Source organism: Mustela putorius, unplaced genomic scaffold (genome assembly GCF_011764305.1).
Source record: "Mustela putorius furo isolate JIRA1106 unplaced genomic scaffold, ASM1176430v1.1 tig00000151_pilon_pilon_pilon, whole genome shotgun sequence".
NCBI classification, from domain to species: Eukaryota; Metazoa; Chordata; class Mammalia; order Carnivora; family Mustelidae; genus Mustela; species Mustela putorius.
The window spans coordinates 14,060,551-14,087,197 of NW_025421296.1; the positions used below are offsets into that span (position 1 = coordinate 14,060,551).

The 26,647-nt window shown below is 42.1% G+C and overlaps 2 protein-coding genes across 8 annotated transcripts in view; one reads left to right on the forward strand and one right to left on the reverse strand.

Moving 5' to 3' along the window:
- Positions 1-1,432: 1,432 nt before the first annotated feature.
- LOC123390900 (translation initiation factor IF-2-like) lies at positions 1,433-25,299 on the reverse strand. The gene is made up of 3 exons (XM_045075796.1): positions 23,777-25,299; positions 22,653-22,724; positions 1,433-1,760 (listed from the first exon to the last, which is right to left on the reverse strand). The coding sequence occupies exon 1, from the start codon at positions 24,722-24,724 to the stop codon at positions 24,083-24,085; it is 642 nt and encodes a 213-aa protein (XP_044931731.1). The 5' UTR covers positions 24,725-25,299; the 3' UTR covers positions 1,433-1,760; positions 22,653-22,724; positions 23,777-24,082.
- Positions 24,557-26,647, forward strand: part of RB1CC1 (RB1 inducible coiled-coil 1) — a 101,422-nt gene continuing 99,331 nt past the window's right edge. For 5 of the 7 annotated variants that reach the window (XM_045075794.1, XM_004777522.3, XM_004777524.3 and 2 more), the window contains exon 1: positions 24,557-24,688. The gene's annotated coding sequence lies outside the window, so the exon portion shown is untranslated. The remainder of the gene's footprint in view (positions 24,689-26,647) is intronic. The other 2 variants (XM_004777523.3, XM_013048435.2) reach the window with 2 other exon arrangements.

Below are 26,647 nucleotides of genomic sequence, written 5' to 3' on the forward strand. Positions count from 1 at the left end.
ACGATATTACAAAATACAAAATATTTGAATGCATTTAAAGTGTGTGTAGACTCATGGCAAAACAGCAAAAAACTGATTTTGTGGATTCGACCTAAGCACTTACCTTCAAATGTCTTTTGTTCAATAATACTGTCAACCTAAAATTGCCAGGAAGTAATAATTAAGCAAGAACATTTATTTGGGTTCCAAGAATGGCAATTTGGGCACACAGATTTTGGTAGCAGCCCAAATAGTATTCCATGAGGGTGCAAAAGTCAAAGGTTTTTAAAACAAAAAGGGAATGCTAATATATGTTGCTTACAGAGGAATTTTTGATTGGTGTTGATGGCCGAAAGCTTGGTTTAATGTAACTTGGTTTACATTAATCTTGGTTTAATGTAACTGGTGGCTAAGGTTGTCACTAAACAAAATCTCTTCCTGTAGCAGGAAGATGCAGATGCCCAGCCTGAATCCCTGGAATATTTGCAGTTTGGCCCAGTTCAACAGTTCATGTTTCCATGGCTAGGGACATGCATAAGGCCCATCTCATTAATGTCCTCCTAACTCCATTTTAAAACTGCTTGTCACAAGTTAGCCCATTTTATTTTACCTCTCACAGTATTACACACTTGTTTGCTTGTTGATTCATCTCCTTGTTCAGCAACACACTCTGTTCTTTTTTTGTTAAAATTTCTTCCTTCATTGAGAGGTATCTGTTTCCAAATACTAGGATGTGCATTTGTAACTGACCTTAGTATTGCACTGTGAAAGCCTTCTACACTGTTTGTTATTGACATATTGCCTCATGTCTATTGATGTTCTCAAATTCCATGGGAAACGTGGGCTCCAAACTCTGCACCACTGTGTAAACCACTATGAGGGCTGACATTTATATAAAAATGGGAACACTGCATCAATGGCTAAATGAAACCAAACTGTCAACCAGTTATTTTTTTTTAATCTTTTCTAGCAAAATTGCCTTGCAGCCAGTTATGCAGCAAAAATGTTCTTGGCAAAATGCTTATGGTAAAGATGCTTACAGAGAAAGTACATAGAATGACTATAAAGACATTAACAGAAATTAAATAGACTCTATCCAGTGATACATGTATGTATGTGATGTGTGTGTGTATGTGTGTGTGTGTGTGTATAAAATCACCTCTATCATCCCCCAGGTAATGTCTGATCACCTTGGTCGCCATCAGCAAGAATCCTGCTAGATCAGTGTGTGTGTGTGTGTGTGTAGATAGATATGTATATAAAATGGGGAAGGAGAGAAGTTCTCAGATAACTTCAGAAAGACAGAGTAGAAGTACCACAGAAGGTTTGTGGTTGTGTGAAGGCTCACAGAACAAAGAAATGACATGCAACTGGGCAGACCAAGAAAAAGAATTTCGAAAATTGGTAGCCTATTGACAGGTGACCTCTGAAAATTCCTGGAAAAGTGATAGCCTGAGCAAGCGCATAAAGCCAAAAGGGGGGAGATTATATCTAGAATGAATAATAACAGACAGTATTGATTGAGCACTTACCACATGGTAGGTATTGTTTTCAACTCCTTACAAATGTTATTTCACTCTATGCTGACAAAGTGCTGCTCTGGTTTTCATTTTAGGGTTGAAGAAACAGAATCACAGAGTAAGGTACTTGCTGAAGATCATCCAGCCAGTAGGAAGCATTGGCTGGACCCCAAGCCAGATTGAGTCCTTAATGTGTCCACAGTTCTCCCTCACGTAGGTCAGGATCTTCATTTGAAGGACATAAAAGGCCACCTAAGGACACTTTAAAATAGGGTTAGACAGTAAGGCATTACTTGGGCCAGATGAGAAATCATGAGATTAAAGTAGAAGCGGCAGTTTCTTCATCTACTGTCCAGCACTGTGAGAGGGTAAGTTCACCTAAGTTTTGCACTGTGAGAAGTTACAATTCTTTAAAGATTTTTTTTTAAGATTTTATTTATTTATATTTGACAGAGAGAGACCACAAGTAGAAAGAAAGACAGGCAGAGACAGAGAGGGAAGCAGGCTCCCCGCTGAGCAGAGAGCCCGATGCGGGACTCGATCCCAGGATCCTGAGATCATGACCTGAGCCAAAGGCAGCGGCTCAACCCACTGAGCCACCCAGGCGCCCTGAGAAGTTACAATTCTTCATGCCTCTCCCCATCAAAGAGAAAGTGAACTGCCCCCAGGTGAGGTGAAGTGCTCTGCTCTCTCATCAGCTGTGTAGCCTATTCAATAATATTCTTATTCCTCTTAATTGGAATTAAATCTCTAAAAGGGAGATATTTCTTCCATATTTTTATGATCCCTATTAATGCCAACAAATTTTAATATGACTACATATGAATATCTGATCACAACTTTCCATTAAAAAAATGGGAAATTTTGCAGACAAACACAAAAGGATAGATAATGACATAGTGAACACTCAATGTATCCATTACCCACATTTAACACATCTTAACATATTACTATATATATTTCAGATTTTTTGGGAAAAGAAACATTATATATATATAACTGAAGCTCCGTAGGTCAGCCTGTCTTAGTCCAATTCTTTCCTCTCCTACCTCACCATCCTGATTGTGGTATATTTCATTACAATGTGTGTGTCTGTATTTTGATTATCTGCACATTATTTTCTGTGTTTTAAGTTTTTTCCCCATTCAACATTATCTTTAAAAACATGCAATTGTCTTTTTCTTTTATGATTTAGATATGGTTCAAAATTCAAATGATTCAAAGGAGTATGCAATGAAAGTTTCTTTCACAGAAAGGTGTCCAAACACCCAGTTTCATTTCCTGGAAGAAACCAGTGTTTCCTGTTTCCTCTGTATTCTTTCGGAAATGTTCTATGCATATTAAGCAAATATGAGATATTCCTGTTTTTTTTTTTAACTTAAAAAGGTAGCCTGCTATTAATGCACCTATTTTTTGTTCATTCAACAATGCACCTTAAGGATAATTACACAAAATGTACAAAGAGATCCCTTATTCTTTTGTCCCAGATGCATTGGGACATCATTTATTTAACCTGTCCTCTATGAATGAACAATCCATCTTTTACTATAGCAAATAATATTGAAATAACTATTCTTGTTCATATGTCAGTTCCCATATATCAAGATATATCTACAGAATAAATTACAGTTGACACTTTTATGGTAATATTAATCATAATGGGTGTTAATTGTCCTTCCTTAAGGATGTAATATATTATATTTCCCTGAAGTAAGTGCCCATTTTCTCACAACTTTTCCAATACTGCATATTATCAAATGTCTTTACTTTTTACTTAAATATTGTGTTTTTGAGACATCATAGTTGTACACTAAGCCACTGTTCATGCAGTTTTAACTACTGGGTAGTGTTCAGTTACACAAATTGAATATACTGCAAATTACTTACCCACACACCCACTGATGAACAATTACGTTTGTCTCATGTCACTTTATCCTTTTTTTTTTTTCATTTTATTTATTTGACAGAGAGAAAGCACAAGCAGAGGGGAAGGGGAGAGGGAGAGGGAGAGGCGGACTCCCTGCTGAGCAGGGAGCCCTACAAGGAACTTGATCCCAGGACCCTGGGATCATGACCCAAGCCGAAGGCAGATGCTTAACTAATTGAGCCACCCAGGTGCCCCGTGTCACTTTTTCCTTGCTAGAGTGCCTATCCATGATAAATATTTCTCTTTTTTTAAAGATTTTATTTATTTGAGAGAGTGAGAGCAAGAGTGAGAGAGAGAAACAGATGCAGAGGAAGAAGCAGACTCCCAGCTAAGCAGGGAGCCCCACGTGGGGCTTGATCCCAGGACTCTGGGATCATGACCTGAGTGGAAGTTAGATGCTTAACCAACTGAGCCATCCAGGCACCCCCATGATGAATGTTTCTTGAGAGAACGGATGAACAAATGAATCCATGAATAATAAGAAACTGAGTGCAAGGCATGCTAAACATGCTGGTATGAACTCTGCAGGACTATAGTTGATATTCCCTACTAAGGATCACAGTGCCCAAGGGAAGACATAGACAAAGTAGTTGAATACACAGGGAAATCCAACCCCAGTCCTCTTGTCATTTTAAGCCCTTAGAGGTAAATGGGAGGGGTTCAGGAAGAATAGTCTTTTATTGCTTTTAAAACTCTGACCTTTTTCAGTTTTCAGGATTTGCATGAATAGACTCAATCACCAGTTAGTCAAGGAAACAGTACACATCAGTATAATTCTCTTTCTAGTTTTAAATGTAAACATTATTTCATTAGTCATCTTTTGAATTGCAGAGATACACCCAGCTAGCTAAGGGCCACTACACCCTATCTGTATTTAGAATATGTCAAGAATATATCTGGCTAGGTTGCTTTGTTGTTAAACGGACAAACCAATTATTTAAAGCTCAAGTTCAAGTTCATATATTCTGATACCTCAGTTGATTTTCATATCATGACAAGGGCAGCTTCTGTGTAAGAACTTTATAACACTAACTAGCCACCAATGGCAAGTTTTGGCAGAGGACATTATTTAATATTTGGATATGTTGCATTTTGTGGCTGGGGCAAAGGAGTACTTAATGTGCTTAATTTTACTGAGGCCACATTAGGAAATTTGTGATAACAAGGCAAAATGTCACACATACTTCCTCTTGTTATTTAGCTTTCTACCCAAGAAATATAATTCACTTAAAAGATGCCAGTCTTGCTTCTTTCCCATCCTAAGTTTTAGATTAGGACTTCGTCTTAATGATTCTGCCTCTTTTTCTTATTATAACCTGCCTTTCAAATTAAAATTGTGTACTAAGGTTTTGCTGATAGAAACATTTTTGGACAATTTTTCTTTGAGCTGACTTCATGTTGAGTAGGAAAGCCACCAAGTTAACCCCTTATTCATTCAACAAGGGTTAATTAAATGTACACCAGACTAGGCATCTACCAGAGATGTAAGTACTTAAGTCTAAAAAGGTTCCTTTCAAAATATGTATATATACTAATAGTTCCACAATTTAAGACAGTAGTCTTGCTGTGAGGAATACTAATGTTCTAGAAAGGAATCCTTACTAAATGAAGAACTAATAAAAGTGCACAAGTTTAAAATTATTAATTATATTACAATAGTTATGATATTGAAACAACCTAACTGTCCACCAATGGATGAATGGGTAAAGAAAATGCAGTATATGTACACAATGGAATTTTACTCAACCATTTTTTAAAAATGAAGTTTTGCCATTTGCAACAACATAGATGGACACTGAGGGCATTATGCTAAATGAAATAAATCAGATAGAGATAGGTTGTGTGATCTCACTTATATGTGGGATCTAAAAAAACAAAACACAAAACACAAAAACAAAAAAAATGAGCTCATAGTGACAGGGGACAGACTGGTGTTTGCCAGAGGTGGGGGTTGGGAGAAATGGATGAAGTGGGTCAAAAGGAATAAAATTCCGGTTGTAAGTCACTGATATATAAGGTACAGCATGGTGACTAAGTTAATAATGTGTTTTGCATATTTGCAAGTTGCTAAGAGAGTAGATATTAAACGTTCTAATCACAAAAAAGATTTTTGTGTGTGACCATGTATGGTGACAGATGTTAACTAGACTTACTGTGATCATTTCACAATGCACACAAATATCAAATCATTATGTGGTACACCTGAAACTAACACAACGTTATATATCAAATATACGTGTTTTTTTAAAGTTACTAATTATTTTATACAAATAATAAACCATTATATTACTTGGTTTTGAGTTAGCAATAACCAGCCCAAGACTGAGATAGTAAAATCTCTGCCAATATAAATTGTTCACGCTACTTAGAATTTTAAATAGAATTTGAAGAAAAATTTAATTAAATTTGAGCTTCTATTTCCTCATATGTAAATGACAGTTTGTTGTGTTAGAATAAGGTATAGAGCACTCAGCATGATACCTCACACATGCTCACTCAATTTTGTTAGCTACTTTCTCTTTCTCTGAAATCAGTGGTGTATCTAGCACATTTATCATTCTTAACACCTTCCTCTGAATGAGAAAATTTTTTTAATCTTGAAATGAAAGGAAATAATATGAGCCAATAATATGAGGTAGAAATGTAAACACTGAAAAAATGCCATTAAAATTTTTAAAATGAAAAGTTAAAAATATGATATAAATGAGGAAAAAATAGAGTAATGCTTTTCATTATTTTTTTTAAAAGGAAAAAGATAAAGAAATGCTTCAAAAAGGGTTTTTAAGGTTTAAAGAATAATCCATACACAGAATGATAGAATTTAAATTATTTCATTTCTGTTCAGGTATTTTTATAATCATGGTACTATCTTTGTATATTTGAGTCTACTGTTTATATGTAGGGTTTATATTGTACCACAAGAGTTGGAGACATCAATTAACTTCCCCACAGAATACACAGTTTATTCAAAAGATATTAAAAATTACTTATTATTGGGATGCCAGGGTGGCTCACTTGGTTAAGCGGCTGCCCTCTGCTACAGCTCTGGTCATGAACCCAGGGTTCTGGAATGGAGTCCCGCATGGGGCTCCTTGCTCTTCCAGGAGCCTGCTTCTCCCTCTGCCTGCCACTCGCCCTGCTTGTGGTTGCTCTCTCTCTCTCTCTCTCTCTGACAAATAAATGAAATCTTAAAAAAAAGAAAAAAGAAAAATTACTTATTATTGAGGCTTACATATATGTAATTAAAATTTAATTGAAATCACAGCATTTAGTTAGAATGCCTTGGTGATCTTGCCTTTTGGGACATTTGGCAATGTCTGGAGGCACTTAGGTTTTTATAACTACGGGTAAGAGAGTACTACTGTAATTAAGCAGGTAGGGGCCAAGGACGCAGCCAAACATCTCAAGGTGCACAGGACAGCCTCCCACAACAAAGAATTATCTGGCTCCAGATGACAAGATTGATAAACCCTGACTTGTTTGAACAAAAGATTTTTTAGGGAGTACTTTTTCTTTGGCATTGTTTAAGACTAATGGCACGTGGTGATAATAAAAGAAGACTAATGATAGTTGTATTTATTATTTGTTAAACAATTAAGTAGACAAGCACTACTTTATTTTGCTCGTACCCAGGGCTAATGATGACGTTTCCATTAGACTCTCTTCTAAAGGACTGCCACCTCCAATGAGGGTTAAATCAGACTTCTACTTTAAAAGTACTTTTAAACCACCTCAGTCATAGCTAGAACCAAAGTGACTTATGGGACTATTTGCTTTTTGATAGTTATCTTATTAGATTTTTAAAAATATAATTTTTAATTTTTAAATGTTAAGTTTTACTGAAATATAACTCACATACCAAAGATTGACCACTTCAAAGTATACAATGTGGTGGCTTTTTGGATATTCATAAGACTCTAAAATCACCACTATCTGATTTCAGAAGACTTTCAACATTCCCAAAAGAAACTTCAAGCCCATCAGCAGTCATATCCCATTCATACTTTTCCCCAGCTCCTGACAACTACTAATGTACTGTCTAGGAATCTGCCTATTCTGAACATTTTGTATAAGCAGAATCGAGGAGTATGTGGATTTTTCTGATTAGATTCCTTTACTTAGCATATTTCCATGGTTCATTCATGTTGTGTCATGATTCAGCCCTTCTTTCCTTTTTTTTTTTTTTAATATTTTATTTATTTATTTGACAGAGAGAGATCACAAGTAGTCAGAGAGGCAGGCAGAGAGAGAGAGAGGGAAGCAGGTTCCCTGCTGAGCAGAGAGCCCGATGCGGGACTCGATCCCAGGACCCTGAGACCATGACACAAGCCGAAGGCAGCGGCTCAACCCACTGAGCCACCCAGGCGCCCCCTTCTTTCCTTTTTATTGCCAGATAATATTCAGTTGTATATATAGGTCACATTTGGTTTATCCATTCATCAGGTGACATTTGGCATGCTTCCATGTTTTTTGGCTATGAAGAATGCTGCTATGAATATTTGCAACACTTTTCTGTGAACACAGGCTTTAGTGGAAATGCTGGGCCATATGGTAATTCTGCTTATTCTAAGGGAATAGATATTTTTGCATCATATATATTCTATTGTATGGATATGGCACATTTTGGTTATCTATCAACCAGTTGATGAACATTAGGATTGTTTCCTTTACCTGTTGTGAGTAATACGGTTTGAACATTTATGTACAAGTATCTGTGGAGACATACATTTTTATTTCTCTAGGAGTGGAATTGCTGGGCCATGTGGTAACTCTGTTAACTCTTTTGAGGGACTGCCAATCTGGTTTCCAAAGGGACTGCGCAATTTTACAACTCCGTCAGCAAAATAGCAGAGTTCCAATTTCTTCACATCCTTATTATTATCTGTCTCTGATTTTAGCCATCCTGGGGATGTGGAGTGCTATCTCATTGTGATTTTGATTTGCATTTCCATAGTGACTGAGATTGAGCATCTTTTCAAGTGCTTATTAGCTTTTTTATATCTTTAAAGATGACTATTCAAATCTCAAGCCCATTTTTATTTTATTTTTTAATTTTTAATTTTTTTCTAAAGACTTTATTTATTTGACACAGAGAGAGAGAGATCACAAGCAGGCAGAGAGGCAGGCAGAAAGAGTGGGGGAAGCAGGCTCCCTGCTGAGCAGAGAGCCCCATGTGGGACTCGATTCGAGGACCCTGGGATCATAACCTGAGCAGAAGGCAGCGGCTTAATCCGCTGAGCCACCCAGGCGCCCTTAAGCCCGTTTTTTAAAAATGGGTTGTCTTTTTACTGTTAAGTTTAAGAGTTCATTATATATTCTAGATACTTGTTCTTTATGTGATATTTAATTAACACTTTCTCACACTCTGTATTGCCTTTCCCTTTCTGAGTGGTGCCTTTCGAAGCACAAAAGCTTTTTACCTACTGTGTGTGTGTGTGTGTGTGTGTGTGTGTGTGTTGCATGCGTTTTTGGAGTCATATCTAAGAAACCATTGCCAAATCCAAGGTCACAGTTACTTCTATGCTTTTAAGTTTTATAGTTTTAGCTACTACATTTACGTTCTCAATCCAGCTAAATTTTGGTATATGGTTTAGGGTAGGAGTCCCACTTTTTTTCCTGCTGGTATCCACTTGTCCCAACACCATTTCTTGCAAAGGTTATTCCTCCATTGAAATGTCTTGGTACCTTTAATTAACTCTAAATTTATAGCATTGTATTTCTTGTGTTGAATTGGTGTATCAATTTGGAAAGTATTGCCATCTCAGTAAGTCTTTTGATTCATGAACATGGGATGTCTTAATTTCTTTCAACAATGTTTTGCAATTTTCAGTGTACAAGTCTTACATTTCTTTAATTAAATTTATTCCTATTCTTTTAAAACGGATGCTATGTAAATGAACATTTTCTCAATTTCATGTTTTGAATCATTACAATTATGCACTTGTATACAAATTGTATACAAATATACAATTATAATTATTATAAAATTTTTTGTGTAAAAACTTCCTACTACTGAATTTCATGGAATAGAAAAATAATATATTTCTTTAATTACTTAATATATATTTTTGTTTCTTTTGAATCTGTACTATACACTGTGCTGAAGACATACATACTGTAACTTCTTTTTGAAGCCTGGATGAACTTCCTTTCAGGAAACCTGTGATTCTCAGCTTACTTCTTGGTGATGTTGGATATTTTCAAAAAGACAACCTTCCTGAAACAGGAATGTAAAATGTTCTTTGGAGCCTTAAGTATAGAAAGGAAAAGATGAGCATTTGACACAACCATCTCTTTGGTTTCCAGAACTTCAAAGATATAAAGGAATGAAGGGGAGAAGGAAAGTGTTGGGCTGGCAGGAAGGGCTACTAAAGATGGCGAAAGTTCCCGCCACAAGACCTGAGCTCAGACAGGAGAACAAAGGCCCAAGCAGGAATCTGAGACCCCCGCCCCGGGGCTCCCGTGGACCAATGGGATCCCGATGAGCAGGCGGGATATCCAAATAAGGGAAACTTGCCAAAAGACCCCTGAGCTTTCCCCAAGACCCCTTAAAAGCCCCCTCCTCCCTGCCTTGGGCGTGACTTCTGCCACTCTGCTTTCCAGAGTGGCGGAACCTCGCCGGAGGGTGCCCACCTCCTCCCGGCGCAACTTTCCTGGCTCCCCTTCTCCTGAGCCCTGAAACTTCGCCGGAGAGCGTTTTTAATAAATCTTGCCTTGCACCCACTTTGCGGGGTGTTGTGTTTATTTCGTCGGAAAAAACTTTACATTTGGTGCCGAGACCCGGGAAGGAGATTGAGCCCCCACACAGTGGGGAGGCTCTCTCCTTTCCCTGGCCAACCTGGACCCGCCTTTCTGAAGGCCACTTCCAAAGCTGTGGTGAGTTTCCCCGATTCCGCGCCTCCTACCAGAAAGCCCTGCCCTAATCGCGGCCGCATCAGGGTGGACCCCGCCGGTCACCAGGTGACCTCCGTGACTCCGAGAGGCTGGGAGACGTCCTAACCTCTACGGCAGTCGACACAGTTTTTCCGCAACCCAGTGGTGGACGAGGGGACGCCTTCCTCCAGCCCTTGGGTTGCCCGGCAACGAATCGTGGGGACCTCCCAATCCAAATTCGACCCTAAAACATCCCGGGGGTGTTTTAGGCCTGCTGGCCAATCTTAAAACCCTGGAACTGGACCAGGACCTGCAAAAACGACGTTACTGTACTGTCGCTTGGCCACAATACCGATTAGACAATCAGTCCCAATGGCCTCCGGAAGGCACGTTTAACTATCAGATTTTCATGGACCTAAATAACCTCGGCAGACACCAAGGCAGATGGGCCAAGGTCCCTTATGTCCAGCTTTCTGGACTCTGCACTCTCGCCCCTTCCTCTGCTCTCACTGCTCCACCTCACAGGTCCTCTTGGCCTGCTCCCCTCCCCCTACCCTGCCACCCACTGCTCCCAAAGACTCGGACCTCTCCTCCCCGTCTCCTCTCTCTGAACCCCCGGAGAGCTTCACCCATCCACTGACAAGAGGGCCTCTGGTTCCTCCTCCTCCTTCTCTTTACCGCGATCCTTCACCCCAAGGTCCCTTAAATTCAGGATTTCTGAACCAGCGCTCTCGTCTGCCCCTCCTTCTCCCCCTCCCCACTCCTATCCGAACTCCTGACAAATTTATCCCCAGTAAATGGGAAACTCCAATCAAAGTTTACTGAAGGTCAAATAGGCTCTTGTTATTTGTTAAAATCTGCTAGCAAAGAGATGACTAGAACTGCTGGTTAATTGTGTGTCTCGGAGTTTTAATGGGTCATTCTTAAGGTAGCATTCAAAGTCTTTGGTAACCGTTACCTGAGCGCTGGTCGCCCGGAACTAGGTTTACGCTTTTGAAATCTGCTGTTGGTAAACACCTTTTGTGCTTAATTGAATTCTGTTGTAACAGCCACAGGGCTACTGTTTGAGCTAGATCCTTTCGTAAAGAATGGAAGGGGAGACTGATCACCTCCCATTAGCCAGGGATACCCAAAGGGGAGGGTGTCCAATCTGTTTGAATCTGAAGAGTGCCTGACTGTGTGAATGTGTCTGTGTGGCTCCAGTCGCACTAGGGCTCGAAAGCCCCCCGCTGAGTTAGTCTGCCCCCCAAGGGAGGTTGCTGGAGTTGAGGAAGTTTGAGTTCATGCGCCCTTCTCTCTACAGGACCTTTCCCAAATTGAGAAACGTTTGGGCTCCTTTTCGGCCAGTTCTGATAACTATATTAAAGAATTCCAATATCTGGCCCAAGCCTATGACCTCACCTGGCATGATTTACATGTGGTCCAGACCACCACCCTCACCATAGAGGAGAGGGAACACATCCAGGCTGCTGCCCAGGAGCACGCGGATCAGGTCCAGCTCACTGATGCTGCCATGCCAGTTGGAGCCCGGGCGGTCCCAGCTGTAGAACCAGGTTGGGATTATCAGGATGGCCAAGATGGCCACTGGCGCCGAGACCGCATGGTCCAGTGTCTCATAGCAGGCATGTGGCCAGCCTCTAATAAGGACGTTAATTATGACAAGATTAGGGATATTGTCCAGGCCCCTACGACAACCCCACCATGTTTCTTAACCAGTTGACCTAACCTTTAACCCAGTACACTCACTTGGACCCTGCCTCTCCTGCGGGGGCCACGGTACTGGCTACTCATTTTATCTCTCAATTGGCACCGGATATACAGAGAAAGTTAAAGAAGGCTGAGGAGGACCCTCAGACCCCCATTTCTGACTTGGTGAAAATAGCATTTAAGGTCTTTAATTCCCGTGAGGAGGCGGCTGAGCTTAAACGACAAGCCAGACTCCAGCAAAAGGTTCAGTTGCAGACCCAAGCCTTGGTAGCAGCCCTGCGGCCGGCCGGCTCCGGGAGCCAGCAGAGAGGAGCAACCAACCGCACCCCCCCGGGGGCCTGTTTCAAATGCGGGGCCAAGGGACACTGGGCTCGCCAGTGCCCCAATCCAAAGCCGCCAACTCGGCCTTGCCCTCAATGCCATTTGATGGGCCACTGGAAATCCGACTGCCCTAACCTCGGGGTATCTTCGGCGCCTCAACGTGAGGGACCCCCGGAGACAGTAAATCTGGCCTTTCAACTGCTTGGATTGGAGAACGACTGACGAAGCCCACTCGGCCACCCCTCTCACCCAGGCCAAGCCCAGGGTTACGCTCCAGGTAGTGGGTAAGTCCATCTCTTTTTTGCTGGACACGGGGGCTACCTACTCTGTTCTGCCTTCCTACTCGGGACTTACTCGAACCTCACCAATTACTGTTATGGGGATCGATGGGACCTCCTCCAACCCTAGGGTGACCCTTCCTCTTACCTGTAGCCTGGATGGGTTTCCCTTCCCCCACTCGTTCCTATGATTCCTTCCTGCCTGGTCCCTCTACTGGGTAGGGACATTCTCCAGAAACTAAGGGCAACTATCTGCCTCTCCCCATCCTCCCCTCTATCCACCTCAACCCATCTCATCCTACACCTCTCCACTCCCTTGACCCCCGCTCCAGATGACATACCTACTGTAGACCCTCAGGTGTGGGACATCTCAGAACCCATCATTGCTTCCCACCTTACCCCGGTTAAAGTACAGCTTAAGGATAACTCTAAGTTTCCCTCAAGCTCAGTTCCCTATTTCCTTAGCCCACCGCCAGGGCCTGAAACTATCATAGAACGGCTTAAACGTCAGGGACTCCTGATCCCCATCATTTCCCCCGTAACACCCCATCCTCCCAGTACGCAAGCCCTCAGGGGCTTATCGACTGGTACAAGACCTTAGGCTTATCAACGAGGTCGTGGTCCCCCTCCACCCAGTCGTTCCTAACCCTACTGTCTCGCGTTCCCCCAAACACCTCTCACTTTACTGTACTGGAGCTAAAGGACGCCTTTTTCACCGTCCCTTTGCACCCTGATTCCTATTTTCTTTTTGCCTTCACCTGGGAGGATCCTGACACGCATGCTTCTGGACAACTAACTTGGACTGTTCTACCCCAGGGGTTCAGGGACAGCCCTCACATTTTCGGCCAGGCCTACAGACTTAACAGCAGTGCGTCCTTAAGGCCAGTACTCTACTACATATGTGGATGACCTCCTCCTCTGTAGCCCCTCCCTCTCGGTCTCCCAAGACGACACCTCCACCCTACTTAACTTTCTGGGGGCCAAGGGATATCAAGTGCCCCCCTCTAAGGCCCTCAACATGACCTTAGGGCAGCCCATCACGGTCTACTCTCCCCACCGACTCACAGACCTCCTTAGCCACCGATCTCTGGCCCATCTGACTCCTCGTCTCCAGCTATTCCATCTGCTATTCCTAGAGAACCCGCATCTCTCTCTCTCTACCTCCCCCCACCCCTCTTAAACCCTGCAACTTTACTGCCTATACCCTTGCCAGATAAGGGGTAGATCTACATCCAGGACAGGATTGCCCTGCCAGGCAATCTGGTGCACACCTTGATTACTGACATCCACCAATCCCTCCATAGTGGCCCATAGGCTCTCCACTAATTTCTTCAGCCATTGTTCTATCATCCTTCCTTATCTAAGGTAATCAAAGTTGTCCACAGGGCTTGCAAAACCTGTTCCGCCCTAAATTCACAAGGAGGAATCTGTAGACCAGGGCCTAACCAACAGCTCCGAGGTCATCAGCCGGGGGAAGACTGACACCTGGACTTCACTCCCATGCCTCGCCATAAAATACATTCACAGGCTGGATCGAAGCATACCTCATGGCCCGGGAAACAGCGGACATAGTGGCTACGATACTCATCGAGCGCATCATCCCGAGGTTCGGATTGCCCCGGACCCTCCACTCGGACAACGGACCTGCCTTCATCTCCAGTGTAACCCAACAGGTAGCTGAGAGCCTCAACATAACCTGGAAACTTCACATCCCATATCACCCATGAAAGACCCACGGATCCCTTTACCCAAGAATCCAACACTGCCACTGGATGCAATCAGCAAGAGGTTCTTTATTGTTACGCAGGCACCTGCGGGTGGTCAGCAGCTCCTGCTAGCTGAGCACACCCGGCTGGGGTGGTGCCGGGTTTTTATAGACAGGTACAAACAAGTTTTGGGTGGGGCGCAACTGATTGGTTGACAGTTAGAACTTTTGAAAAAGGCATAGGTGGAGTTTGCTGATTGGCTTTGGGGACCCGCGCCCGCGGAGAGAGGCGGGAAGGGGGAACAAGCTGATTGGTTCTGAGGGCCCGCGCGCGGGAGGAGAGAGGCAGGGAGGGGGAACAAGAAGGGGGAAGGTAGGAATGCCATCATGGCGTCTTCTATTATTTCTATAAGCCAAGCGGTTACAGAAGGGCAAGAGAGCAATTAATATAGCAATTAATAACCTAATCTACGCCTAAAAGCCAGCGGTTCACAGAAAAGCAAACAAGCGGTTAGTTATCCTATCTATCTTCTAGGGGAGGGGTCTTTCACCCACAGTCATCAGTAAGGTAGAAAAGGCCAATGGGCTGCTCAAAGCCCAACTCACCAAATCTACCCTAGAAACCCATCTTTCCTAGCCTACACTTCTGTCTATAGCTCTCACCAGACTCCTGGCTACGCCCCGCGGGTCTTCAGGCTTAAGCCCATTTGAATTACTATACGGCTGGCCCTTTCTTAGAAATCATAGCCCTCCGGCCATTTCCCCCGCCTCTTTTATCCTATCTACCTTATCTCACTCTACGTCCTGGGGATACCCCTCCCTATTGACTGGCCACTCCCCAACTTCAGAGCCACAAATAATACGGTCCATATGGGCCCCATCGGGGGAAACATACATATTATTAATGTGTCCTCCCTTACCACCGCAGCTGCCATATCACTAATTCCTCCCTCCTGTACTGTACCCCCTCGGGAATATTTCTCTTGTGCCCTCAGGGAATCTATCGCTGCCTGACCACTAACGACTCCCTGGGCTGTATATTCATTCTACTATCTCCTTCTACCACCATCTACTCTGAATCCCAGCTGCTGTCCATCCTATTTCCCCAACACCATGGAGGAAGGGCTGCCTTCCTCCCATTCATAACAGGGGCAGGAATAGCCACAGGGGTGGCAACTGGAACAGCGGGGATAGGAACCTCCATAGACTTTTTTCTTACAAACTCTCCCAAGCCCTGAATGATGACACGGAACGGGTTGCTGACTCCCTCACAGCCCTACAGACGCAAGTCACCAGCCTGGCAGCCTTAGCTCTACAGAACCGACGGGCCTTTGACCTTCTGACCGCCGAAAAAGGGGGGACCTGCCTATTATTAAATGAAGAATGTTGTTACTTTGTTAACCAATCATATAGTTACCTCCAGGATCAAAGAACTCAGGGATCGAATCCAAGCACAGTGGCGAGACACATCCTCCTGGGGCCTGGACCCCTACAACTGGGTAACCTGGCTGGTCCCTCTGGCGGGACTTGTATGCATAACCCTCCTCCTAATCTCAGTTGCTCCCTGTCTTTTCTGGTACTTGCAGGGTCGCCTACAAGAACTTGCCTGAGTATCTGTCAATCAACTCCTCCTCCAGCCCTACTCTTGCCTGCCCACTTCCGACTACCCCCATGACGACGCCCCCTGTCAGCAGGAAGTAGCCAGAACCAAGTCGTCGCCCCTGACAACATTATATTAAGCAAAAGGTCGGAATGTTGGGCTGGCAGGAAGGGCTACTAAAGATGGCGAAAGTTCCCGCCACAAGACCTGAGCTCAGACAGGAGAACAAAGGCCCAAGCAGGAATCTGAGACCCCCGCCCCGGGGCTCCCGTGGACCAATGGGATCCCGATGAGCAGGCGGGATATCCAAATAAGGGAAACTTGCCAAAAGACCCCTGAGCTTTCCCCAAGACCCCTTAAAAGCCCCCTCCTCCCTGCCTTGGGCGTGACTTCTGCCACTCTGCTTTCCAGAGTGGCGGAACCTCGCCGGAGGGTGCCCACCTCCTCCCGGCGCAACTTTCCTGGCTCCCCTTCTCCTGAGCCCTGAAACTTCGCCGGAGAGCGTTTTTAATAAATCTTGCCTTGCACCCACTTTGCCTGGTGTTGTGTTTATTTCGTCGGAAAAACTTTACAGAAAGGAGGCAAAAAACTCATAATATGAAATGTAAATAACAAGAAAAATATAAAATTAAGTAATTCTTTTATGTTTTAAATGTAACTAGATGTTCTGTACTAAAATACATATAAGCACTTTATTAATTTTAAGAACTGATAGAATTGAATTTTTCAAAAAGTATGAGAAAACATTGTTATTATTTTGGGACTATACAAAATGCTGAGAGTACAGTATATTTTACATGCAATTTTCATTATAACCTATAGAGTAATGAGAAAGCTAAAATATGATGAACACCATTATCAAAGGAGGAAAATGAAATCATACATATTAAGTGATTTTCTAAATCCAAATGAGATCTCGGTTTTTCCAACTCCTATATGCGAACAACCTTACGATTTAGTTATATAGAAACAATGTGCACACTTCCAAAATAATCAAGGGACATTTGAGAATGACAAACTCAAAGTAATCCTTTGATAACAGTACAAAGATACATTTCATTGAGAGAGGGTAAGAACTATGGATTTAAAAAGCATTTAAAGGGAAAGGAAGACTTACTAGGATTAAAAGGATCTGTATAGATTTAGTCTTTTGTTTCCCAAGGCCAAGTCTGCATTAGAATTCCCTCTAGAACTTATTTAAAAATTGAGTCCTGGGCTTTGTCACTGTATAGTGTACTTGATACTCAAAGTGGAGAATTTTTTTTAACACTGCACTCCTTTATACAATAAAATTAGTTTCAGTAACAATGATGAAACTAACAATAATAATGGCCAGAAGAGACAGTGAAAATTTTTAATAATTCATATGAATTCTATACCTGAAACTAATATTACTCTGTATGTTAACTAGCTGGAATTTAAGTAAAAACTTGGGGAAAGAAAAGAGATTTCATGTGATCAAGGCAGTCAAAAATTTAAAGTAAAAAAAATTACAATATTACAGAAACAAGGGGGAAAAGAAAAACTTTTCAGTAGTTTTTACGTTATCTTCCTAAGAGTTTTAACTTTGATCTTAACAGATCAATATGGCATTTTATGTAAATAATTGTCTAGTAACTAAGAAGTTAATTTTGATAAAACTGGCACATCAAAAGTTACCTTAGGTGAACACTAAATCATATTATTGATGTATTTCTTGTTTAAAAAAAAATGGAACAATAAGCACTTAACAATAAACCCAATTTTAAGGATATTCTTTAAACTCTGCAGAACATTTTGCATGAACTAAAATTTTACATGTACCAAGTAGCCCCACAAAGTGACACAATGAGATGATGGGATGGAGTTAAAAGCCCATGACTATCTTCCATAGAATGGACAGAACAGTGATTAGAGGGGAGATTAAAGAGGTACAGATGGGTTTGCAGACTTTGTTAGAAGGGTGAACAAGTTTTTTTTCATACCTTCTATTTCCTCAGTGATGTATGAGGTAAGATTATTTACCAAGAATGAGAGAACTGCAAAGTGGTAAGGGTTAAAGGTTTAAGAATAGTCCAGACAGTTCGACAGAGTAGGAGATGACCAACAGGGAAACATAGCACAGAAGGCTGAGGCAGGATTAGACTCAAGGTTTCCAGATGTCCGGTTCACTGTTCCTTCTAATACACATCGAATAGAAATGTAATGAGAGAGATGATAGCTACATTTGTGGCAAACATAGCATAATATATAAACTTGTCAAATCACTAAGTTGGACACCTGAAATGGATGTAACATTGTGTGTCAATTATGCTCCAAATAAATAAATAAATAAACCACATTGAAAAAGAATGCCTACTGGGAAAAGTGTTTTTGCATGCATGGACAGCAGGCAGGGTTAAATAAAAATGATGATCTAAGGAAGTCATAGCAAAAAACTATGCTATTAATTAAATAAATGGAGTTCAATAAATTAGAAAATCTTGAATTTTGTGTAATAACCAATATAGAATCACTTAAAGTTGAAAGAGTAAGGATATATTTTCAAGGACCTTGCAGTTTGGAAAATACGGCAATATGTTTGCACAGAAGAAAACATCACCTATAATTTTTACTTCTTTAAAAAGCTTTGTTAGACTTCACTAACGTGTTTTTTATCATTGCTCTTGTGCATACCTAAAAAGGAAAATATAAGTAAATAAAATACAATGATTTTTCCATACAAACCATCCTTTTTACCAGTGAAAGCTTTGGCAACAGATATTTCCTGTGAATCCATAATGGAGCAAGTGTCATGGTTCCAGACTCCTCTACTGACTGGCTTTGCAATTCTCTGGATACGGTACGCTTTAGACTGCCTTTCATTATGCTGTCCAACATGTCTGATTCATCATCTTTCCCATCTTTCTCCACAAACTTTTGTGAAAGTGACTCATTCTTTTAAAAAAGTCAAATTATGTGAAATCTTGTGTTCAAAAGGATGCTCCACCTTTGTTTTTAGGGTTTTTTTTCCCCCTCAGCTAGTTTCTTGATATCTTGAATAAACAGGTGATGAATGGCAGTTGGTTAACAAGACTGTAGGACCCTACCCATGGTTAAAATGCACCCAGATTTCAGAGATGTTAAAATATGAAAAAAAAAAAGAAGTACACCTTAAAAAGAGTACAGTAGTTCTATATTTTTAAGATTTTATTTATTCATTTGACAGAGCTCACAAGTAGGCAGAGAGACAGGCAGAGAGAAAGGGGAAGCAGGCTTCCCGCGGAGCAGAAAACCCTATGTGAGACTCGATCCCAGGACCCTGGGATCATGACCTAAGCCGAAGGCAAAGGTCCAACCCACTGAGCCACCCAGGCACCCCAGTAATTCTATATTTTTAACTTAGAATATTTTGTCATTAAATATTTTTCTAAAATACATTTTTAAAGACTTCAATGCATTTCTTTATATAGATGTACCATATTCTTGCCTGTGGTTCTGGGAAGGGAGTAACTTTGTCTCTTTGGGAACATTACATGTCCAGAGACACTTTTGGTTGTCATCACTGGGGGTGCCACTGGCATCTAGTGGGTAGAGGTTAGGAATGTTGTTAAACATCCTAAAACATAGAAGACAGCCCCCATGGCTCAAAATGCTAATAATGCTGAGATTCTATAGTCTACTTCTAGACTTAATTTTTTTAAATTTTTCTCCTCCTTTAGGAGTCCACCAAATTAAGGGACAGCATAGTATAGTGTTTGGCTACAGTCTGTTGAATTGGCTGGGCTCATATATTAGCCATAATAGTTACTCGCTAAAGAACATTACCTAGAAGGGATCTGTAAATTAAATTCTCATTTCCCCATCTGTAAATATGGGGAAATTAATCGAAACTGGATAGAACTACTAAGACAAATAAGTAGGTTTATAAATGTAAAGCCCATGTTTGTCATCTAGGGATACACTCACTAGGTTGTAGTGGCTTCAATTAGGGTATTATTATTTTTTTAATAAACATAACCACAAACTTCACCACGGAGGGGTAGAGTCTAAATAGGAAAAACTGATGGAAAAATCAGAAGCAAAGAATCTCAAGGTTTGAGGCCTATGTCACTGAATCTAAGAAATTTCAAGCCATTTGGAGGGTGGTAAAGTCAATTTTATGGGTCAAGACTAGCACTGGAACAAAAATAGAATAGGAGATATCAGAGTGAAAAAAATCTGAGTACATGATAAGTTATTATTTTCATAAAACATGGTTTCATCGATAGAGGCCTATATGTATGTACCAGGTCACAATGTTTAAACGTATTTTTTAATGTGTGTCACAATAAAAGAGCTCTGAAAGACACCATTCAAAATCCAACTACCACCATTTGATGTTTTAGTCTAATCTATATCTGCAAAAGTGACAAGATTTGCTTTAAGACAGTCCAGCTGAGGAGCACCTGGGTGGCTCAGTCAGTGGAATGTCCAACTCTTGGTTTTGGCTTAGGTCATGATCTCATGGTTGTGCGATCAAACCCCGAGTCTGGCTCTGTGTGCAATGCCAAGTCTATTTCAGATTCTTTCTCCCTCCCTTACTCTCCCTCTCTCAAATAAATAAATATCTTAAAAAAAAAAAAAAAAAAAAAAGACAGTCCGGCTTTATCTTTGGACATTTTGTTAAAAAGCTCTTCAAAGTAATGAGACAAAAACTTAATGTGAAAAATGACCAAAAGTATTTTATCTCCATCTACTGCTTTAAATCTGTTGAAAAATTAAGCATGCTAGAAGTCCTGCATGTGTTGCAGCATTAGAATCAGTGTTGCTCACTAGCTCATCAAGCTCAGCACTAGCTTTGAAGATAAACACTCACCAAGTTTACTATCATCATTATCATTAATAATATGTGAGTACCAACAGACAGAGTAAGGCAGCTTTAATGTCTGTAAATAGTACTAAAAACATTAACTTAATAATCATAGTACCAGAAGCCTCTAAGTAGTGCATGACCATGTTTTATACATCATTAGCTATGATCTTAAAAACAAAATGCAACACTTTTAAAAAGGAGTTAACTTTAAAAATGGCTAACTGATTCATTCTCTGAAAAAAGTCAAATTATGTTAATCACAGTTGCTGGGTGTTTGAACAGAACCTAAAAGAAAATGAGTGTAATGACAAAAAGTTGAGAAGCATCTAATGCATGCAAAATAAAATCCTAAATCAGGCAGTAAACAAAATTAAGCTGTAAACTAGATCTTCCCAGTATCTTGATTTATTCTGGATAAGGAATTAATGTCATTTAAACTTGTCACTACAGTGATTTTTGAATGGTTGTCTGTACAAGACTTTGAGATATTTGAGGAGAAGCATTTTTCATAGTAACTTCTCAATCTTCAATATAAATATTTTAGTCATTGTTAAGTCTGTGCCAAGCTCTCTAGAAAGTTCTAGGAACTTAAAAATTAGTAATTCATAGCTTCTAAACCTAAGAGTTTCATAGACTTAGAGGGGAGACAAAAATTTATAGTTGTGTGGTATGGAGCAGATGTAGTAGGATGTGTGGATCACTATATTGCCCAGAAGTTAGAAGCTGATCGATGTCTAAGCTGTTTTAAAAAATGACTTTGAAAAAGGAACAAGGTGGAATTAATATTCCTGGAGGAAGAAACACAGGTGTAAAGGGCAAAAGTGCCAGGAGATACAGGTGAAGAGAAGGGTTGCTACATGATGAAGAGATTCTTATGCTACCTGAAAAAATCTAAATTGCATCCATATACAAAACAAAACCATGAAGATGGTTAGGGAAGAGGCATGATCAGATTGGTCTTGGATAGAGTAAATGATGGAGACTAGTTAAAGTGAGTCCAAGTATAAACTGAAGGACTGGAAAAAAGTGTAGGGTACTGTCAACAAATGTTTGTATGCAGAATACTGTACACCATAAGGAAACAGTTCCTCTATTAAAAAAGGACCTATATTTCAGCTGTTAGATGAATAGTAGAAGATATAATAATCTAGAGGAAATACAGGAATGTTAGGAAAGGACTCCCTGAGAAAGTGACACTGAGGGACGCCTGGGCGGCTCAGTTGGTTTAAGCAGGTGCCTTTGGTCTGGGTCATGATCTCAGGATCCTGGGCCTGCTTCTTCTTCTGCCTGTTGCTCCCCTTGCTTGCGAGCTCTCTCTTTCTGACAGATAAATAAATAAGTAAAAAAAGAAAGAAAGAAAGAATCTCTGAAATGGAGACCTGAAGGAAAAATAGGATTTTAAAGATCTGAATTGAGTTGAAGTATTTCTAGTGCTTCCCTGCAGATTCTGTGCAATCCCTACATAATCCTAAAAAGAACCAGCTTCCCTGGGGTGCCTGGGTGGCTCAGTGGGTTAAGGTCTCTGCCTTTGGCTCAGATCATGATCCCAGGGTCTGGGATGGAGCCCCGCATCAGGCTCTCTGCTGGGCGGGGAGCCTGCTTCCTTTCCTCTCTCTCTGCCTGCCTCTCTTCCTACTTGTGATCTCTCTCTGTCAAATAAATAAATAAAATCTTAAAAAAAAAAAAAAGTAATGCTGCATGAGGGATTTTGGCTGGTTTAATTTACTAAGGAAGGGAGAGTATATTGAGTTTTCAATATCCTTGGTAGGACAAAATGCAACTTGTTGAAACTTATTACTACTGACATAAGCAGCATCAGTAACTTATAATAGTATTTAGTCTAGATATCTGCATATACATAACAAAGCTAATGTTAACACATTTACACTAATCACTAAGAAGCAACACTGAATGCATACAAATTCTAACCTTACACTCTGGAGAAGATGTCAACTTTTAAGGTATGAACCTTCTCTTCTGATCATTTCTTCCAACCTATGACTAAGAGAAGATGAAAAGTGAATTTTTTCCCCCCCAAGAAAGAGGTCAGAGAGACAAATAACATTTAAAACACTTTATTATTTAATAGATTACCACTCACATAGTTCAGTGATGTTTCTACATTCTAAGCTGTATTATATTTGTAAAGATGAATGTCAACGGTAACTAAGTGAAGTTTAAGCACCCCTATATTCTTTATAGGCCTAGTAGTTTGTTTTGCTCACCAATTTTCTGGCAAAATCTCTCCACCACCTATTTTCTGTGTGCTGGTTACTAGGCTGTGACTAATAAAATCAGCATCCTTCTTCTTCAGTCTTGCCAGCTCGTACCTCCCCCCAAGGCATAAGAACAATTTAGTCTCTTAATTTTCACTTCTCTGCTGTATCTTGCTGAGTGTATAATACTCTAGCCCAAAAAAACTAACAAGTGAAATGACTTGCCAAAGACAAGATTCTCTCTGGGATATGCAGGAGTGTGAAATTAAAAAGCAAGTGGTAAAATGAAGTCCTTCTTAAACAAACTTTCAGAAACCGGTTAAGTGTGAAGGAAACTAAAAACCCCTAATGCTTACCAGTAGTTCAATGTTTTGTTTTGTCAGTTTCCACGCGACAAGTGAAGGACTGCAAACTTCGCTTCCTAATAGTATTTTTTGTTTCGGTGCTCTTGAAAACAGTGATAATACTCATTTTTATGCAAACCCAATTCAAGAGCCTCTGACACTGGTAGCACCTCTCAACTTTGACTCGTACCATATATATCTGGATAGAACAGGAATTTAGAGTATTATATCATTATTCTACGTGTAACTTCTGCTAACCACACTTTAATACTCAAAGCCTTGTGGCTTCACGTCATCGCTCGTGAGTGTTCATCTTCACAAACTCAGGATTCCACCCAAGTTGTTTCCCGCCCATTAGCGTGCTCATGCTAACCCACTCGAGAACAAATTCAGTATTTATAGAGCTGAAAATTGGTGGTCTTGCCGCTTACACCTTCATTCCAATCGACCAAACCTCAACTCTCTCCTCTCCTGGATGTTTTCGTTGCCTTACCTGGTCTGAGAAAAATTGTGCCGCCCCACACTTGCAGTTACCCGAGACACTTAACAGCTGCTCGCAGTCCTGGCGGTGGGGGTATGAGGTGGGGGTAGTCTAGCCTGGCGGCGGCACGGCCAGGTTCGTCATCCGCTTACAGACTTTGGCCGAGTGTGCGGGCAGGCGACGAACGCACGGAACCTCAGTGGACCCCGCTCCTCCGCGACAGGTTCAAAGAGAAAAGTTGTTTAACCTGGGGCTAATCCAAAGTTCCGTGGAGTCGGCCCAGCCCAGGCCAGCTCGCTGTAGCAAGGAAGGTCACGATCACCTTGGAGCAATGCGCGCCCGGACGACGGCTCGCACCGCAACAGGCCGCCCCAGCGTTCTCCTCGGGTCACCAGAGGACAGCCAAGTCACAGGCCTACCGACAACGACTATGGGCGGAGTCGCCCCCCCTTCCCGGGTCCCGGCCGACTTCCGGACCTGCGCGCGCGTCTCTGCGCCGGCAGGGCAGCCCGGCGCACCCCTCCCCCCGCCCACCGTTTCCCGGCATGCTCCGCGGAGGAAGGGACGGAGTCGACAATAACAAACCCAACCGCGGCGGTGTCCGCGGCCCTGCCGAGCCCTCGGCGCTGCCTTGGGGTCCCCGAGTCGTTCCGGCCCCTCGGCTCTGACTGGCCGCGGCCCCCTGACCCCCGGCCCCCGACCCAGAGCCGAGGGGCCTGACAGCGTACCCCCTCCGCCCCGACCCCTCCCTTCCCGCCCGGAGTTCGGGGCCGCCACCGGCACCTGGGACACCGGCCGTTTTGTCGGTTGGCGGTGCCCGATGGGCGGTTGGTAGCCGCCGCCGACAACGAGGCGGTGGCGGAAGATGGTGCCAGGGGCTGCTGGCTCTGCTGCTGCCGCCGGCGGAGGAGGAGGTGTTGCCAGGTAAGTGCCGTCGCCGCCCGTGGCCCCTTCCCCCATCTGACACCGGAGCCGCTCGGCGAGCCTGGGCACAGTGGGCCGGGAACGCCCGGGTCCCCACCGGGCCGAACGCCACTGGCTAGCCGGTTTGTGAGCCGGCGAGTCTGGCGCATCCGGCCGCGGCAGGTGTTGCCCTGCGGCTGCCTCCCTGGCGCGACAGCCCCTGAGGAGACTCGCGGTTCGAGTCGGAGCGCCACTGGGCTACGGGAGATGTGGGGCGGGCTCGCCCCGTGCAGGCCTACCTGCGGCTCCCTCGGCCGGGCGGCCGGGGTCCCTCCGTGTACGCGCTCCGGGCCGAATTTCGGGAGTGGCCGAGGGGGAGGGACGCCTAACCCACTGGGACGTACTCTCCCTTGTCGTCACCACTACCGGGCTTAGCCCTAATATTGTCTTTGACTTGGGAAACCAGAGAGAGGAATTGGGCCGAGGCCGAACGAAACGCACAGCGGGAGGATCGGAGAGATGCCTTTGTCCCGACCCGGGAGTGCGAGGATCGGTATAAAGTTACTCCTAGGAATGACTCAGCCTCCGCCAGCCCCACCGATAGATTTGGGATGGGGTGTGTTTGCGGATTTCACAACTTCCTTAGTAGAAGCAGGAGAACAGGAGAAATGGCAGCTTTTGAGGGGAATAGTTTCTTCCACCGCCTGGTGGATGTACTATGTTTATTGTTTATGGTTTCGTAATCTAGTCTTTTCCATCATGACTCTTTAGAGTGTGGTCATACCACGAAGTGGTGTGTGCCTGCATACCAGGGAAGACTAATGTGCTCACTGTTGATAGAGCCTCGTTACTGCCTAAGTCATTAAGCTAGATAACGATGTTTGCCTCGACTTGACTTTACGTAGAGCAATGATTTGGGCCCTGTGAAAATGTGCTTATCGTTTTTATTGAATAGTTTCTAGGTTGTGTGTTGATGCTGATTGTGTGATTTATCCGAAGGGTTGGAAAGTTAGCAACTTAGGAGGTGACAGACGACTTTATTATTTAAATAGACAAATCTGTGTTTAATCAGGAATCACATTATTATATTTCGGTATTTGATAAAAAGAAGGTCTTTCCCATTCTGATAGGCTATTACCATGAGAAGCAGAAGTACCATAAGGATTTTATTTGGGGGGTTATTTGGTTTGTAAGCTAGGTGGGAAGGTATTTTTGCTTTTTGTAATGTTGTAACAGAATGTGGCCCAAATGAACACATTTTCTCAGTAACATTCCTGTCGTGTTTTTTTTTTTTTTAAATTTTAGGGTTGTGTTTAAAACCCAAAATAGTTTTATAAAAGAAATGCTTTATGTTGGTGTTTATGTCAAGAAATATCTGCTGATGGACATTAGATAGGAACTCAGTATACCTTTTAAAAATAATTTATTTAGTCGATTTTAAATCTTTTATTGTTAGTCAAATTTAGTATTGATTATTGGCCTGGTTCTTCTGGTGTTGTTGGATGACAGGGAAGACGGTGAAGCAATACTCTTGTGTTGGAATTTTTCTGGCCCTTGCTAACAAATACAAGTTGAGAATGTATGGCAGATTGACTCTTAGCAAATCAAATTCATAAGGTCCAGAAGGGCAGAGGACACAAGACCTTTGTTTTTGAAAAGCCACATTTCTGAGCCTAAATTTTTATTGTATAAGCTTGAGAAGAGCTTTTATTTGGCTTCTGATTTTGAAACTGTCTTTAAATTTTCATGCATTCAGCAAACGTTTTAACGCTTGCTATATGCTTTACTTTGCAGATGTATGAAACTTATAAATGTTTTTTTAAACAGGAATATCTAGTAAAATGTTCTTTTTTGGATAATGCTGTTCTCTAACCCATGTAAGCTTCTCGTTTGTAGTGTAGGTAATAGTGGCTGAAGAAACTCAAGTGAAAATCTAGCAGTCCCTTTCTACACACATTCATTCATACAGTTATTACTTAA

Excerpts from the sequence above, each read along its gene's own strand:
- LOC123390900 (XM_045075796.1), bottom strand. The coding sequence starts at position 24,724 with ATGGGGGAAGGGGCCACGGGCGGCGACGGCACTTACCTGGCAACACCT.